Consider the following 16,872-nt stretch of genomic DNA (forward strand, 5'->3'; position numbering starts at 1 on the left):
ATCGCCCTGGTTGCGCTTTAACATAAGGAGGAATTTGACTCTTTAAACCATAAGCCTGAATAATGACTTGACAAAGCCACTTGGAAATAGTAGATTTTGATGCTGCCTGTCCTCTTCTTGGACCATCTGGCAGCACAAATAAAAAAAATCTGTTTTCTGAACCTGAGCAGTCGCCTTTAAATGCACTCTGACCACTCTCACTACATCAAGGGAATGTAGTGCCTTCTCTTCCCTATGATTGAGGCTCTGGGAAGAAAGGAGGAAGGACAATATCTTAGTGAAAGCCTGTCACCACCTTTGGTAGGAATTCAGGATGAGGACGCAACACCACTTTATCCTTATGCATGATCAGATATGGCTCCTTACAGGACAGAGCCGCTAGTTCTGATACTCTTCTAGCAGAAGAAATGGCAACCAGAAAGACTCTTTCTAGTCAAAAGAACCAAGGTAATTTCATGTAAAGGTTCAAAAGGCTGTTTCTGCAAAGCCGATAAGACCAAGTTTAAATCCCAAGAATTCAGAGGTGCCTTGATGGGGGATTGATCCATGTAACCCCCTGAACAAAGCTACGCACTAAAGAGTGAGAAGACGGAGGCAATTGACAAAAATATCGACAAGGCTGAGATCTGGCCCTTGATAGTACTCAAGGACAGCTTAATTTCTAATCCCATTTGCAGGAAATCAATGATCCTACCTATGACATATTTCCTGAGGTGCCAACCCCTGGATGCACACCAGGAAACATATGCCTTCCAGACTCTATAGTAAAATGATTCTGGAAGCCGGATTCCTGGCATTAGTCAAGGTAGACACTACCGAAGAGGACAACCCATGAGCCTTTAGAATGTGGGTCTCAATAGCCAAACTGTTAAATTTAGCATCTGTAAGGTAGGATGGAATACCAGACCTTGTGCAAAAAGGTCTTGCCATAATGGCCGAGTCCAAGGGACTCCTACTGCCAGCTTTATGATCTCGGCAAACCAAGATCTTCTGGGCCACCAGAATCACCTCCTTTTGTTCCTGCTTGATTCTGTGAAGACGACGCAGAAGCAGCAGGACTGCAGGAAATGCATAGATCAAAGAAAACTGATCCCATGGGAAGACTAATGCGTCTGGTTCCACAAGCTAGCCGATCCCTTGTTCGACACAAAGTTGTCGCCCTTGTTGTTGAATCTGGACGAGAACAGGTTCACGTCCGGAGTACCCCACCTCTGACATATTGCTAGGAAGATGTTGAGGTGAAGAAACCATTCCCCCGGAAAGAATTGTTGGAGACTCAATTAGTCCACCTGCCAATATTCTATTCCTGGAATGAATATTACCGATAGGCAAGCAACGTTCTCCCCAAGCCAGAACATGATTCACCGTTTTGGGCTGCACGACTCCTCGTGCCCCCCCTGGTGATTGATGTAAGCCACAGCCGTGGCATTGTCGGATTGAATCCTTACAGGACAATCCCTCAGTCTGACCATCCAGGACTTTAGAGCCAGACGAACTGCCCGAATCTCCTAAATATTCATAGGCAATGTCCTCTCCAACTTGGACCATCTCCCCTGGACAGAATCTTCTTCCAGGACTGCTCCCCAGCCTAGAAGGCTGGCATCCGTTGTCCCCACTTTCCAGCAGACTGGTAGAAACTATTTTACCTTTTGGAGGTTGTTGGATACCAACCACCAATTTAGGCTCTGACGCACGTTGGGAGCCAGGCGTATTGGAAAATCCAAGGCCTGAACCCTTTTGTTCCAGGCCGACCGAATTGAGTTTTGTAGCAATCTTGAACGAAACTGCACGTAAGGGACGGCCTTGAAGGAGGCCACCATTCCCCCCCCCCCCCCCCAACAATCTCATGCACAACCGAATGGAAGGATTTTTCTTTGCTTTGACAAGCCGAATTAGCTCTATAATGGAACCGATTCTTGTTCAGGGTAGGAATACCTTTTTCTGTATGGTATCTATGACCAGACCCAAGTACTGTAATCTCCTTGATGGTTTTAAGGAGGATTTTTCTAGGTTGAGACTTAAGCCTAGAGATTCCAGGTAGTTTACAGTTGTGGCCAGACTGTGGTTTAGACCTGAAACTGAATGATCTATTAAAAGCATATAGTCTAAATAGGCTAGGACTGTTATGCCTTGAGCCCTTAAACTGGCTAGAGGAGGTGCCAGAATTTTTTAAAACACCAGTGGTGCTGTGGCTAGACCAAAAGGCAGGGCCACAACCTGAAAATTATGATTTTCTATTTCGAAGCACAGAAATTTCTGGTAAACAGGAAATATTGGCACGTGGAGATATGCATCTTTGATATCAATGGAAGCCCTACTTGCAGGATGGCAACAACCGACCGGATCGACTCCATGCGAAAGGATCGGATGTTCAAGTGCAGATTTAGATCTTAGAGATCTAGAATAGGTCTAACTGCTCCGTTTGGTTTTGGAACCATAAAAAGGTTTGAATAGGAACCTGTGCCCTGTTCCATTAAGGGGACCTCTGAAATCACCTACTGGGATAATAGGTGATCCAGCGCTAGGAGAGCCTTCTTTTTCTCTGGGTCCTTGGGAACATTTGACCTTAGAAAACGAGGAGACGGAAAATCTCGGAACTCTAGTTTGTAACCTAGAGAAACAGCAGAAGTCACCCATCTGTCCTTCATAAGGAGGCTTTAGCATTCTGTTTTGTGGGTTCTGCCCCTAAAACTCTTCTGACCCTGGTGCTGCCCTTGGGGTCTTCCCCTTGAACCTGACTGTTGAGGCCGTGGAGACTGCCTAGAGGCTGATGCCCCTGGCACAGGTGAGGAGGCACGCTTAACCGGTTCCCGACCAGCGCATGCCGATGTAAGTCGGCAGAATGGCACAGGTACGTCCAATCTTTAATGCCCTGCCATTGCGAGCGTGCTGGTCGGGGCCCCTCGTGAGTCCGGTCGCGGGTCCCACGGACTCGATCGCCGCGGGCATACCCGCAATCGCCTCACGGGGGGCGGCTGAACAGAGAGATGCCGTTGTAAACAGCATCTCCCCGTTCTGCCTAGAAACTAGTGACGCGAATCTCTGCTCCATGCGATTGAAATGAAAGCCCAGCCCCCAACAGTTAGTAACACACCCCTAGGAACACTTAACCCCTACACTGCCACCCAATGGTTAACCCTTTCACTGCCATTTACACAGGAATCACTGCATTTATATAGCAGTGATTGCTGTATAAAGGACAATGGTCCCAAAAATGTGTCAAAAATGTCCGATGTGTCTGCCATAATGTCACAGTCACAACATAAAAAAAAAAAAAAAAAAAAAAAATAAAGAAGATTGATTAATAAACATGCCATAAAACTATCCGCTATTTTGTAAATGCTATAAATTTTGCGCAAACCAAATGCTTATTGTGATACTTTTTTGCCAAAAAAATGTAGAATACGTATCGCCTAAACTGAGGGAAAAAAGTTTTTATATATTTTTGGGGGATATTATAACAAAGTAATAAAGAGTGCGTTTTTTTTCCAAAGTTGTTATTTTTTTGTTTATAGCGCAAAAAATAAAAACCGCAGGGGTGATCAAATACCACCAAAAGAAAGCTCTATTTGTGAGAAAAAAAAAAAAAAAGAAAAAAAAAAAAAAGGGGGGGGGGGGACATCAATTTTGTTTGGGAGCCACGTCGCATGACAGCGACGCAGTGACAAATCGCAAAAAGTGGTCTGGTCTTTGGCCAGCAAAATGGTCCGGGGCTGAAGTGGTTAAAAAGGAGAAATGTTTGAATTTCTTCTTTACTGGTAAAAGAGCTTATGCCATTAGGAGATCTTTTATAGGTATTTATATAAATCGTCTCCAAAATACCTCTTCGCCATGAAAAGGGAAACTGGCTAAGAGCTTCTTACACAGTGCTTTGGCTGACCAACTTTTCAGCCATAGAATTCTGCAAGTATGCACTAGTCCAAGCATAAGCCGCGAGGCTTGCACGATAGAATCTATCATAGCATCTACTGTGAATCACACTGCGTCTGATAAATCAGCACGTTGTTGGGCCTGTTCATCAGGCAGAATTTTCAGTAACTCCTTAAACTGTTCCTTAATGGACTTGGATACGCCAATTGCAGCAAGAACCGGCTCTGCTACTGGACTTACTAAAGACATAAGACTTTCAGAAAAAAGCTCCAACTTTTTATCTGTTGGATCCTTTAACATTAGTGTATTATTCCCCGGACATGTGAGATTCTTATTCCCTGAAGCAATCGCAGCATCAATCGCTGCAACCCTCCCATTCCATAGGATAAAGTGTGGAAAATCTCTTAGGATGATAATATTGTTTATCCGGATGTTCACAATCAGCATAAATAAGCTTCCTTAGCCATGCATGAATAGGAAAGGCATCCCCAGATGGAGGAGGTTTTAAGATGCCAAATTAGATGTGAGTTCATCAAGAGCCTGCGCTGAAGGCAGCAAAACGGTTGAATGAACCAGTTTAGCAAGAGTGCAACCTGTCTTGTGATGTTACTCCTATTAGGATCCTCAGATGGAGGATAAACCAGTATCTTACAAATCTTTGGGAAGATCCTGATCCCCAGCCTCCTGAGCACTAGATGGGGGATCTGCTACATTTGACCCCACTATGGGATAAAAACAGCATCAATCTTATTTTCCAAGCCAGCAATGGTAAAAGACAAAATCTCTCCTGCGACATACTCAGGGGAAGAAGCGTTTTGCGTAGCTGCAACTACAGATTCCCCTGACGGCTAAATCTGACCAGCCACATCACTCAGAGGAGGAGGACATTCTTTTGGAAATGGTTTTAGTTTGTTGTATAACCATTGACATTTAGAACCCTTTGAGGAGTTCCTGGTCCCTTTGCCACTCATAACCTGAAGCACAAAGCAGAGGCACTACCAGCAAAAGAATGTACACTGCTAGGCTATAGTTCAGCGCAATAGCTGCTATTAATCCTAGCCTGTTTAAACTACAATGTGTCAAAAGGGAAATGCCTGTCAACAAACCTGATCCAGCCAACCTCCTGCTCTGTCCCTCCACAGCCAGGCAGCAGCTACACACAGTGCTTAAATCACTTCCTTTACGTGTGGTCGGCGTCTAACGCTATTAGCCACGCCCCCGTGCAAATTACAGTCCCCCCCTTCAAAGAAAAGTGCTTTCCCGTCGCCAACATGGTATTTTGGTATCCTAGCCCCTACCAAAACACTATATTGGGGGCACAGAAGGAGACCAGACCCGCCTTCTTACCGGAGGATCTGTTGTGGCCGGAGGAGAGGAGAAATGAAGGCTTCTATGCGGTTTCCAACATCAGGTCGGTGAGTGCTCAATACAGCCCCCAGTGGTGACAGATAGGTACGACAACATTATACACAGAAGATGAAATTCCTAAGAAAACGTCCCTTACCTTAAAAAATTGGGCTAACTTTACGGTTGTCTTATTTAAAAAATAAATAAATAAAGTGCGCTTGTAAGACCGCTGTGCAAATACGGTGTGACAAAGTATTGCAACGACCGCCATTTTATACACTCTAGGGTGTTAGAAAAATAAAAATAAAAATGTATGTTTGGGGGTTTCAAGTAATTTTCTAGCAAAATAAAAAAAGACAAAAAAAAAAAAAAAAAAAAAAAAAAACTTGTAAACAAATAACAGAAAAAGGTTTGGTCATTAAGTGGTTAAACTGAACACTAATCCCTTGTTGAAGCACCTTTTGATTTTATTTACAGCAGTCTTTTTGGGTATGAGTCCATCAGCATGGTTCATCTTGACTTAGCAATATTTGCCCACTCTTTACAAAAACACTCCAAAATCTGTCAGATTGTGAGAGCATCTCCTGTGCACAGCCCTCTTCAGATCACCCCATAGATTTTCAATCGGATTCAGATTTGGGCTCTGGTTGGGCCATTCCAAAACTTGAATCTTCTTCTGGTGAAGAAAAACCTTTTGCTGGATAAAACCCAATGGGAGTAAGCCAGGAAAAGTACCTCCTAGCCTAGACCCTCCCAATTTTTTCCAAGTCATAACCAGATGCCCTTCTCTGAAGTGGGGAAGAAAAAAAAATAAATAAATAAATAAATAAATAAAAAAAAAAGCAGGTTGCAATTCCCTGAAGGCTGCTTTATTAGAAAGCTGTGGGAATGGAACTCCTGCTTTATCTTTGTACTGGAAGAATGACCCTCTGCTACATCAACTGCCATAACAGGGACATCATGGCCAGAGATTTTACATGCTGCTTTAAAAGTGCTGTGATAAAGTACATTCTTGGTGGTGGTGAAGTTTTACCTTCAATAGGAGCCTTTTACCCCTCCTAACCAATACTCTAGGTTCCTTTGGTGGCCAGGGCCAGCCTGACATTAGACAAGGTTGATGCTATGGATCTTTTAAGCAGGGAATGCATACTCTTACAATTGCAGCTTGGAGCATGCCCACATCTTTGAAAGCTAAGTCAGTGTTCTTTGACACCTAGAAAAAAAAAAAACCTGCTTCTAAGTTAGGGATCATATTCTATAAAAAAAAAAAAAAAAAAAAAAAAGCTGGATCCTCAAAAAGGAGAATCTTCATTGTGAGGTTTAAAGAAAGGCTCTCCCAGGATCCTACCAATCTCCTGAAGGAATCAGAGAAGTTTATGTACAACACAAAAACATGCCCGCTTTGCTCTTGAAGGCCACTATACGTACGGTCATGGAGATACAAGTGTTTCTCCTCTTCCTGAATATCCAGAGAAACATCCATAACCCTCAGAAGATTATATATTTGGAGGCCCTCATGTTCTCACCCTTATCCTTCTCTGAATCAGATAAGTGGAAGGTTTTTTTTTTTTTTTTTACTTAGTTTTTCTTTTAGTTTTGGATGGAGTGGAAAGGGAGTAGAGTCCATTTTTTTACTGCTGTATGTGGCCCAGTTAGGGAGATTCACACTCTTTATTTGTCCCGTTTAAGATAATTAAAAAGTGAAAGTAAAAGAAAATCCCAAATTTTGGGTCTCCCCCAGAAGAGTATAAGAGGGGAATCTTCCAATGGGGACATTGGTTCTAGTGACCTGGGGGTCCCCAAGGAATTACCTTAACCACTTCAATACAGGGCATTTATACACGCTTCCTTTCCAGACCAATTTTTAGGTTTCAGGGCTCTCACACTTTGAATGCCAATTACTCAGTCATGCAACACTGTACCCAAACCAGATTTTTGTTATTTTTTCATACAAATAGAGCTTTCTTTTGGTGGTATTTAACCACCACTGGGTTTTTTTTATTTTTTGCGACATAAGTGAAAAAGAGCAAAAATTTTCAAAAAAAAAAACAAAAAAAAAAAAACAAAAAACTTTTTTTTAGTTTCTATGATAAAATTTCACAAATAAGTCATTTTTGTTCATACATTTGGACCAAAATGTATACTGCTACATATCTTTGGTAAAAATAACCCATATTAGTGGATATTATTTAGGGTCCTTTCACACGGGGCGGATCAGTTCTGATCCGCCCCGTGGATATCCGTTTCCTCAGCGGGGATCACTCAGTCGATCCCCGCTGAGCAGGGAGATGACCGGTCCGTCTCTGCACACTGCGCAGGGACGGATCTGTCACAGCGCCGCTCTCCCCTATGGGAGATCGGATGACGACGGACCGCAGTGCCCATCGTCACCCGATCCGATGACGGATGGAAAAATAGCTTTTTCCTCCGTTACACTTTTTCGGATCTGAGCGGGTCGGATGTCAGCGGACATGTCACCGCTGACATCCGACGCTCCATAGACCTCTATGGAGCACCCGTTCAGGTCCGCCTGAAAAACTGACAGGCGGGCCTGAACGGGACGTCAGTGTGAAAGAGGCCTTAGTCTCTTTGAAAGGTTATAGAGTCTTACAAGCTATGGAGCAAATCATTGCAAATTGATCACACCTGATGCACTGACTGCCCATTTAATTTCTTGAGGCTCTGAAATGTCAGGAAAGTTCAAATTTCCCCCAAATAACCCCTTTTTGAAAAGTAGAAAGTCCAAGGTATTTAGTAAGAGGCATGGTGAGTTTTTTGAAGTTGTAATTTTTTTTCCCCACAATTCTTGGGAAAAACAATTTTATTTTTTTGTTTTTTTTACAAAATTGTCATAACAAGTTATTTCTCATACACAACACATGCATACTTCCAATTACACTCCAAAATACATTCTGCAACTCTTCCAGAGTATGGTGATACCACATGTGTGGGACTTTTACACAGGCTGGCCACACAGAGGTCCAGCATGCAGGGAGCACCATCAGGGGTTTTAGCAGGATAAATGACACCTCTAATTTCTTAGAAACCTATTACATTTGTGAAGGCCCTGGAGCACCAGGACAGTAGAATTACCCACAAAATGCCCCCATTTTAGAAAACAAAGTATAATTCTAAGAAGCATTATGAGTCTTTTGAACGGTTAATTTTTTTTTATACAAGTCTTCAGAAAAACGGAAAGAAAATTTGTTTTTGTTTTTTTTGTTTACACACAAAGTGGTCAGTTTATAAGCTATTTCTAACACGTAGCATGTATATAGCAAAAATTACACCTCAAAATACATTCTGCTACTCCCGAGTATTACGATACCACATGTGTGAGACTTTTACACAGCCTGGCCATATACAGAGGTCGAATATGGAAGTAGTACCTTCAGGCGTTCTAGGAGCATGAATTACACATCTCATTTCGTTCCTACTTATCACAATTTTGAAGGTCCTGGAGCACCAGGACAATGGAATTACCCCCAAAATGACCGTATTTTGGAAAACAAACACCTCAACGTGTATTCTATGAGCCTTGGTCTGCAAATAGGTACTCGGGCGGCCTGGGATGGGTGATGACAGGTACTTTGATGGCTGGTGATAGGTCCTCTTTATTTGGGGGGGGTTAAATCAGTGTGTGTTGGTGTACACTAGGCGGTAACGAGATGTTACCGCAATCGCCTCCTCACACACGACCAGTTTGTGAGGAGGAGAACTCGGTAACATCTCGTTACCGCGGTTTGTTTACATTCTGTGACTGGCTGTGATTGGACACAGCAGGTCACGTGGTAAAGGGAAAATTTCATTGGCTCTTTACGTCGATCGGGGTTGGGCTGTGTCAGGGTGACAAGCAGCGTCCCAGATCACCGCTCTACAAGAGCCCTAGGCGCGGCCGGTCATGTGCATCGAGGGGGTGGATGAGGATGGAAATCCCACAGATCGGGGATGGGCTGTGTCCGAGAGACACACCTCATCCACGGTCACGCGGGCCCCAAATACCGAGGACGTCATAGGACACCCACCCAGGATGGGAAAACCCATCTGTGGGCGTCCTTTGAATATAGCCTGGTATTGAAGTGGTTCATTTGTAGAGATTTCCTCCTACTTCCTGTTTGGCTAGGGGACAGAAGTGAAGGGAAATCACAATAGGATATAGATGGCAAAAATCTGACAGGGGTTCTAACTCTTCCTTGCTCTACCCAAAATGGATAAAATACATAAAATTAGCCTATAGTTCTCCAAAGGTGGCAGAAGGCTGGAGTCCAGGTGAGGACTCCTCCAAACCAGAGGTTTAGAGGACAAATCAACTAGACAACATGGTGTGGAAAGGTTGTAAGGCAGCCTCAAATTCCTGCTAACAGAGTACAAGATTACAGAAAACTGCAGATGGTGACTCCTTAATGAGACATGAAATGCAGTTCTGACAAAGGCCATTACCAGCCTCACGTTGCAATAAGCGTACTTTTTATATGCTGTATGCTGGTGGAGGCTTGTCAGAGACTTTGCCTTGAAGCAAAGAAAACAGACCAGCCCTAAGAAACAGGTATCACAAAAACACCAAACACCAAAGAAAAAGATAGGGTAGAAACATACGGCCAGCATTCTGGGGCCTAGACAGGCTTCAAACCGCACAAGGGAAACAAATCAGCCCACATAACAGAAAATGAAATCTATTCTGCTTAAATGGGTTTGCTGGTACCAGGGAGATCATACAGCTTACTCCATCATGCAGAGAGTGCAGCAGAAAAAAAAAAAAAAAAAAAAAAAACCAAACACAAATATGGTCCAAATGTCTGGTAACGGAGTCCTAAAATGCTGCTGTGGCAGACCAGAACTTGGATTCCCTCCAGGCACCATGTTTCAGGCAGCCAGGAATAAGCTACAATAAGCTGAAGGAAAGGAAACCACACCGTCAGACAGGCCAGAAACAGTTCAGCTCCTGCACAGTTCTTGCAGTGCTCCTGCCATGCTGGAGGGAACACTAAAACTGAGGATCTGTGGGGAGGGAACTCCTTTTAAAAGATGGACATAGTGTTTTGTGCAATTTGTAGGAGGTGCTGTCCTGAAAGATGTTTAGGTAGAATCAGATATTTTTATAGCTAATACAGAAATAACACAAAGCAGATGCATATTTAGGGGCTCATTATACTTGCCAGTGTGAAGTTGAACGAGAGGAAAAGTTCCTTATCGAAAAGGATCAGAGATGCTGAGCCATTAAGGCACTTGCCATCGACGCTAATGTTTTTCGGATTAATATTAATTTCTTTAAAAACCACCTGAAAGATAAAAATGCAAGTATGTATCGCCAAATCCTTTTTAGGTTTTGGAAAGAGTGAAAAGGAAATCCACTACAATAAAGAAGATTTAAAGTTTGTAACAGAATAGGGAAAGTGAGCCACACGTTACTCCTGCATTCAAAAAAAGGAGTATACCTACACTGACATCTGGCAACTTCAGACTTCCTTATGCAGCATACAAGCAAAATGGCTGTTAAAAAAAATATATAAAAAAGGTGTACTCTTACACTTGAACCTGTGCTTTTAGACCTAATATCCAATCTCCATTCATATCTTGCAGCCTATGCCTCTAACATTTTCTAAATAGGTCCCTTCTTAACTGCATCACCAAGTTTCTAGATACTAGTTTACTCCCTTCTCTCTTTCCCCCACCTATGCAACTCCTTCTCTCTCTCATCCTTCTTACCATCACTGACCGCTCAGTGTCCCCTCACCCGGCATCAAAAAGTACAAAGAATATCATTCAATATACTAACATAAAAAGCCATCCACTACTCTGCCCTGATGTACATCACCAACCTCATCCAAAAAAAATCACCCAAACTTCTTGCTATCTAGCTTCATCACCTCTTCCTTATGCTCGCCTCCATGAGTTCTTCTATGGACACTGTACTTCTCTGGTCACAACATGATAGAAAGATATATAGCTATATCCACACAAAAACAAAACACTTCATATGAGTACAGTGTTGCATGACTAATTTGCATTGAAGGAGTGACGGTACTCCATACTTACTTTACCATCCGAGTTGAGGTAGGTGAGATTAAGCTGCAAGCCCGCTTTGGCTAATAAACAAGCTGCCCCAGTAGAATCATTAACTCTATATTCCCCAGTTTCCGGGTTTTTTACTGGCACAGTGGTTGGCGAAGGAGCCGGAGCACTGGTGGGAGCACTGGTGGGGGCACGGGTAGGCGTTGTATCTTCACTGCAGCGAGATTCTATATAAATAAAAGCATAAATACTATGAGCTCATTACAAGAATTGTCATATTCCCATTTAATCCCCATCTAGCAAAACCAGTGTGACACTATGCTTGGTAATGGCTTAATTTAGGGGATTGATTTTTTTGGACCTTGTGTTGGATATAGCTGTAGGGAAGAATATCACTTGCTTGGAACTCCACTTTTAAGGGGTTGTAAACTTCTGAAATTAAAGATGAACAAAGCATATCTATTTGTGTATTTGCCCTAATCCAAAGCAACTAGTGCCATTTATGCCTGCTCGGTCATTCCTGTGCTATCGGAGTCAATATGTTGACACGAGACGGCCCTGCCATGCTACAGCACATGGCAGGTAGGGATGAGCTCAGGCGTGTTCGCATGGAACACGTGCAGAGCCCGCCAGGAAGTGAGCGCAGCGCTGCGCTAATCACAGGCAGTGAGACATTGCCCGATCTCTGCAGCCACACATCGGGGCAATGTCTCACTGCCTGTGATTAGCGCAGCGCTGCGCTCACTTCCTGGCGGACTCTGCACGTGTTCCATGCGAACACGCCTGAGCTCATCCCTAATGGCAGGTGACCGATAGCCTAATGAGTGTGTATAGAGACTTCCGTGCTCTATGGGAAAAAATAGGAGAGGGCGAGAATAACAAATGAAAAAAGCGGCAATCACTGAATGAGTTGTCTCTATAAATCACTTCCTGTACCCTGTGAAAATATCCCAGTTGAAGTCTCGACGACGTAACGCGTAGGAACCCGGAAGTGACGTTCGTATCCGGTTTTGCTTGCTGTCTGTCAAATGTGCTAACTTGCTTCACTTGTGAGTAGTTTTAAACTCTTTAAATAAATTGTTATATTTTAAAAACAACTACACTATGGCGGTTTTCTCTGATCTATTCCCCTGAGTCTACCCACCATCCATGAGGAAGCTAAAGAAGTCTCCCAAAGAAATTTGTTTATACAGCCATCCCTGCAATCATCTTGGTGTCCATTACTAATTTTGCTGTGTTACCCACAGCAGTGAGGTAATTGCATAGCATTAACACTACCTGCACGGACCACCACGGATGGATTTATTACCCAGCACATTGCACGTTTAATTTAGTGTGCCTACCGAATTGCACGTTTTGATCTGATTGTTTATGGGACATTTTTTATAAATCACAATTGTCACTTGGATTCAAAATCTGTCCATTTTTCTTTGCTCATATATATTTTTGGCTTCATTTTTTACACGTTTAATACGTGCACACATCCTATATTTTGATATATACGTTAAATTCATGTTTTTTGCACATAGAGTCACTTTATGGTTTTTGCACTAGGTAATCACCGTATGGTTTATTGCAATTCCACTTTAGTTCATTGTTATATATGTACAGTGTTATTCTCTGATTTATTTATGCACGGTTGCACTTTATACAGCTCTATAATTGCACATTACTAGTTTTATTGTGGCTACCGTATTTGAATATTTTGTAATTAGCGCATCACATCTTTATTCATTGACCGATAGCCTAAGCTGTGCAAGTTTTTTTGCCCCCAGGGGAAATGGTCAAGAAGCTTAAAAAATAATTGGGGGGTAGATTTTACCTGCATTCTGGTCTCATATTACATTCAGCTCCCTGCTCCATTTGTATGCAACACTAGATCTCCACACCTTGCCTTCTGGAACTCAGAAATGTTGTGTAAAATGTGTGCTTTAGGAGGAAAGAAAGGAGGGCTGCAACTAAACAGATATACCTTATGAAGGAGATGTGTTTAATCTTTGCCTATCACCTGAGGCTAGTTACTTCAGTGGGTATGTGTAAATATTTCCAACCACTTTAGGGCCAAGTTCTGGTTGAGTGCCGATTGTAGGCAGGTCAGACTGAGTAATATCTGCGGTTGAAGCGCCTGTGTTTGCACCAGGCAAAGTATTTCCAGGTACGCTAGATCTTACGAGAAGTGTCTTTGCTTGCTTTTCCAAATAAAAATATAATAGCTGATGAAGGATTCCCAGACAAGTATGTGATTTACTAAAGAGAAGGCATAGCAGAAGCATCCCTATGACTAATTCAGCTAGAACCGAGCTGTGCAAAAAAAGGCTTCTCTTAGCAAAGCTGAAAATTGAAAAAGCCAACCATGTGAAAAAAAGCCTAAACCTAAAATCCGCTTGATGAAAGACATCATTATTCATACGAAAATAGTTCATGCACATAAAGAAATATAATGTCAAACAAATTAACCCATAGGACCTATGAATAGTCCTACCATCTTTACTGTATGTACTATTGTTCAGATAAGCTTCCAACTTGACATCATAAAATGTGAGGTTGACATTTTCCAAATGGATTTGATGTGGATTGATACAATGATACACAAAGTTTTTTTTGGCAATCATTTCACTTTTATTCGTAGCCACTTCCTTAGTGCCTGAAAGACAAGATGAAAATCATATCTAGTCATGTGATGTGTATATAAATAAAATTGCACGGCTACAACTTGACATCACAAAACAAAAATTCTCACCATTTTCAGATGCGTCAGGGAAAATAGCTTTGTCGGAAAGATTGTATGTAAACACCAGCTCATCAACTTGATACTGTACATCATTATTGGTGAAGTTTATGCTGAGGGAATGATTTCCAAACACAATAACTAAAAGCGGTGCTTTCCCTTTGTCACAAGTGCTGTTAGAACCTACCAACGAATTGCCTGGTAACCCAAAGGACGCCGTCGCCTAGACAATCAGAAAAAAGTAAAGAAGTTAAAACAGCATTTTTAAAATTCTGTAGCTTTTACTTTGTTTTGCCAACAACAAGATGTCATAATAAAGGAGGGGATAAAAAGGCCAACTTACAGTGCCTTGCGAAAGTATTCGGCCCCCTTGAACTTTTCAACCTTTTGCTACATTTCAGGCTTCAAACATAAAGATATAAAATTTTTATTTTTTGTGAAGAATCACCAACAAGTGGGACACAATTGTGAAGTGGAACGAAATCTATTGGATTTTTGAAACTTTAACTAATAAAAAAAATGAAAAGTGGGGCGTGCAAAATTATTCGGCCCCCTTGCGTTAATACTTTGTAGAGCCACCTTTTGCTGCGATTAGAGTTGCAAGTCGCTTGGGGTATGTCTCCATCAGTTTTGCACATCGAGAGACTGAAATTCTTGCCCATTCTTCCTTGCAAAACAGCTCGAGCTCAGTGAGGTTGGATGGAGAGCGTTTGTGAACAGCAGTTTTCAGCTCTTTCCACAGATTCTCGATTGGATTCAGGTCTGGACTTTGACTTGGCCATTCTAACACCTGGATACGTTTATTTGTGAACCATTCCTTTGTAGATTTTGCTGTATGTTTGGGATCATTGTCTTGTTGGAAGATAAATCTCCGTCCCAGTTTCAGGTCTTTTGCAGACTCCAACAGGTTTTCATCCACAATGGTCCTGTATTTGGCTGCATCCAGCTTCCCCTCAATTTTAACCATCTTCCCTGTCCCTGCTGAAGAAAAGCAGGCCCAAACCATGATGCTGCCACCACCATGTTTGACAGTGGGGATGGTGTGTTGAGGGTGATGAGCCGTGTTGCTTTTACGCCAAACATATCGTTTTGCATTGAGGGCAAAAAGTTTGATTTTGGTTTCATCTGACCAGAGCACCTTCTTCCACATGTTTGGTGTGTCTCCCAGGTGGCTTGTGGCAAACTTAAGACGAGACTTTTTATGGATATCTTTGAGAAATGGCTTTCTTGCCACTCTTCTATAAAGGCCAGATTTGTGCAGTGTACGACTGATTGTTGTCCTATGGACAGACTCTCCCACCTCAGCTGTAGTTCTCTGCAGTTCATCCAGAGTGATCATGGGCCTCTTGGCTGCATCTCTGATCAGTCTTCTCCTTGTCTGAGCTGAAAGTTTAGAGGGACAGCCAGGTCTTGGTAGATTTGCAGTGGTCTGATACTCCTTCCATTTCAAAATGATCGCTTGCACAGTGCTCCTTGGGATGTTTAAAGCTTGGGAAATCTTTTTGTATCCAAATCCGGCTTTAAAACTTCTCCACAACAGTATTATGGACCTGCCTGGTGTGTTCCTTGGTCTTCATGATGCTCTCTGCGCTTTCAACAGAACCCTGAGACTATCACAGAGCAGGTGCATTTATACAGAGACTTGATTACACACAGGTGGATTCTATTTATCACCACCAGTCATTTAGGACAACATTGGATCATTCAGAGATCCTCGCTGAACTTCTGGAGTGAGTTTGCTGCACTGAAAGTAAAGGGGCCGAATAAATTTGCACGCACCACTTTTGCGTTTTTTTATTTGCTAAAAAAGTTTAAAATATCCAATAGATTTGTCTCACTTGTTGGTGATTCTTCACAAAAAATTAAAATTTTATATCTTTATGTTTGAAGCCTGAAATGTGGCAAAAGGTTGAAAGGTTCAAGGGGGCCCGAATACTTTCGCAAGGCACTGTATACCACATTATCAAACAATACAAAACATGCCTAACCTTGTAAATGGAAAAAAGTCTGTAAAAAAGGAGAAACAAAAGTAATCACACACCAGGGACACAGCATTATCAACTTTTTATTGGCGACCCATAGCAAGGACATCTATAAAAGCTAGAGAAGTCACTGGTAATGATAAATCTGGCCACACATGGATCAGTTATTCTCGATCTGCCAGAAGGCCGACAAAAATAAATAAATATAAAAAAAAAAAAAAAAAAAAAAAAAAAAAAAAAAAAAAAAAAACAGAACCAATTCCCCCATCCACACGATTGACAGAGGAATCCTTCCTGCCAGGTTATTGTAGCCTGACAGAGGGGACTCCTCCGCTGTCCAAAACCAATGATCAGTGCTAGGCTGCAGCAATGACCACATGAACATTTTCCAACAAGCCGATTCAAGAGAAGTCAATCATTAGATCAACGTCTCGGAAACAGAAAAGGCCATAGGTCAAAGTTGGTCCAGCCCTTGCTGAAAAGTCCAAATTTCAATCCATCTTTAACCAACTTTAAAGAAACTAAAGCCAACTTATTTATTTTGAAATTTTATTCAGAATCTTTCAAAACCAGTAATGTACTGTCCCATCCTGCTCCGCACACACTCCGTTGCTCTATAATTTCTGCGCTATACCTAAAATCAGAGCACAGAGACAGATCAGCTGACAGCTTTAAAATAAATTCTGCTGCCAGGGAGATACAAAAGAGTTAAACTTATAAGGAGAGTCTTATATTATCTCCCTGATATTCTATACTTTCTCCCTCTTTAGCAGCCTGTGTACTTCAGCATTTTAAAGGGGTTGCAAACTCTTGTGTTTTTTCACCTTACTGAAGCGTCTGTCATTGTTCAGCCCCCCCATTATTACTAACCTGAGCCCGTTTGCTCCCTCGGCACAGGAGCACTCAAACACTCTTGATTGGATAGATTGATAG

The 16,872-nt window shown here is 42.2% G+C and overlaps 1 protein-coding gene across 1 annotated transcript in view; it reads right to left on the minus strand.

Moving 5' to 3' along the window:
- LAMP1 (lysosomal associated membrane protein 1) overlaps positions 1-16,872 on the minus strand; it is a 93,262-nt gene that overhangs the window by 17,781 nt on the left and 58,609 nt on the right. The window contains exons 3-6 of the mRNA XM_077482849.1: positions 13,970-14,180; positions 13,712-13,873; positions 11,254-11,456; positions 10,374-10,496 (exon numbers count right to left, since the gene is read on the minus strand). Coding sequence (XP_077338975.1) covers positions 10,374-10,496; positions 11,254-11,456; positions 13,712-13,873; positions 13,970-14,180 — 699 coding nt within the window. The remainder of the gene's footprint in view (positions 1-10,373; positions 10,497-11,253; positions 11,457-13,711; positions 13,874-13,969; positions 14,181-16,872) is intronic.

This window comes from Lithobates pipiens, unplaced genomic scaffold (genome assembly GCF_037356315.1).
Source record: "Lithobates pipiens isolate NorthernLeopardFrog02 unplaced genomic scaffold, aLitPip1_a1.2 Scaffold_16, whole genome shotgun sequence".
NCBI classification, from domain to species: Eukaryota; Metazoa; Chordata; class Amphibia; order Anura; family Ranidae; genus Lithobates; species Lithobates pipiens.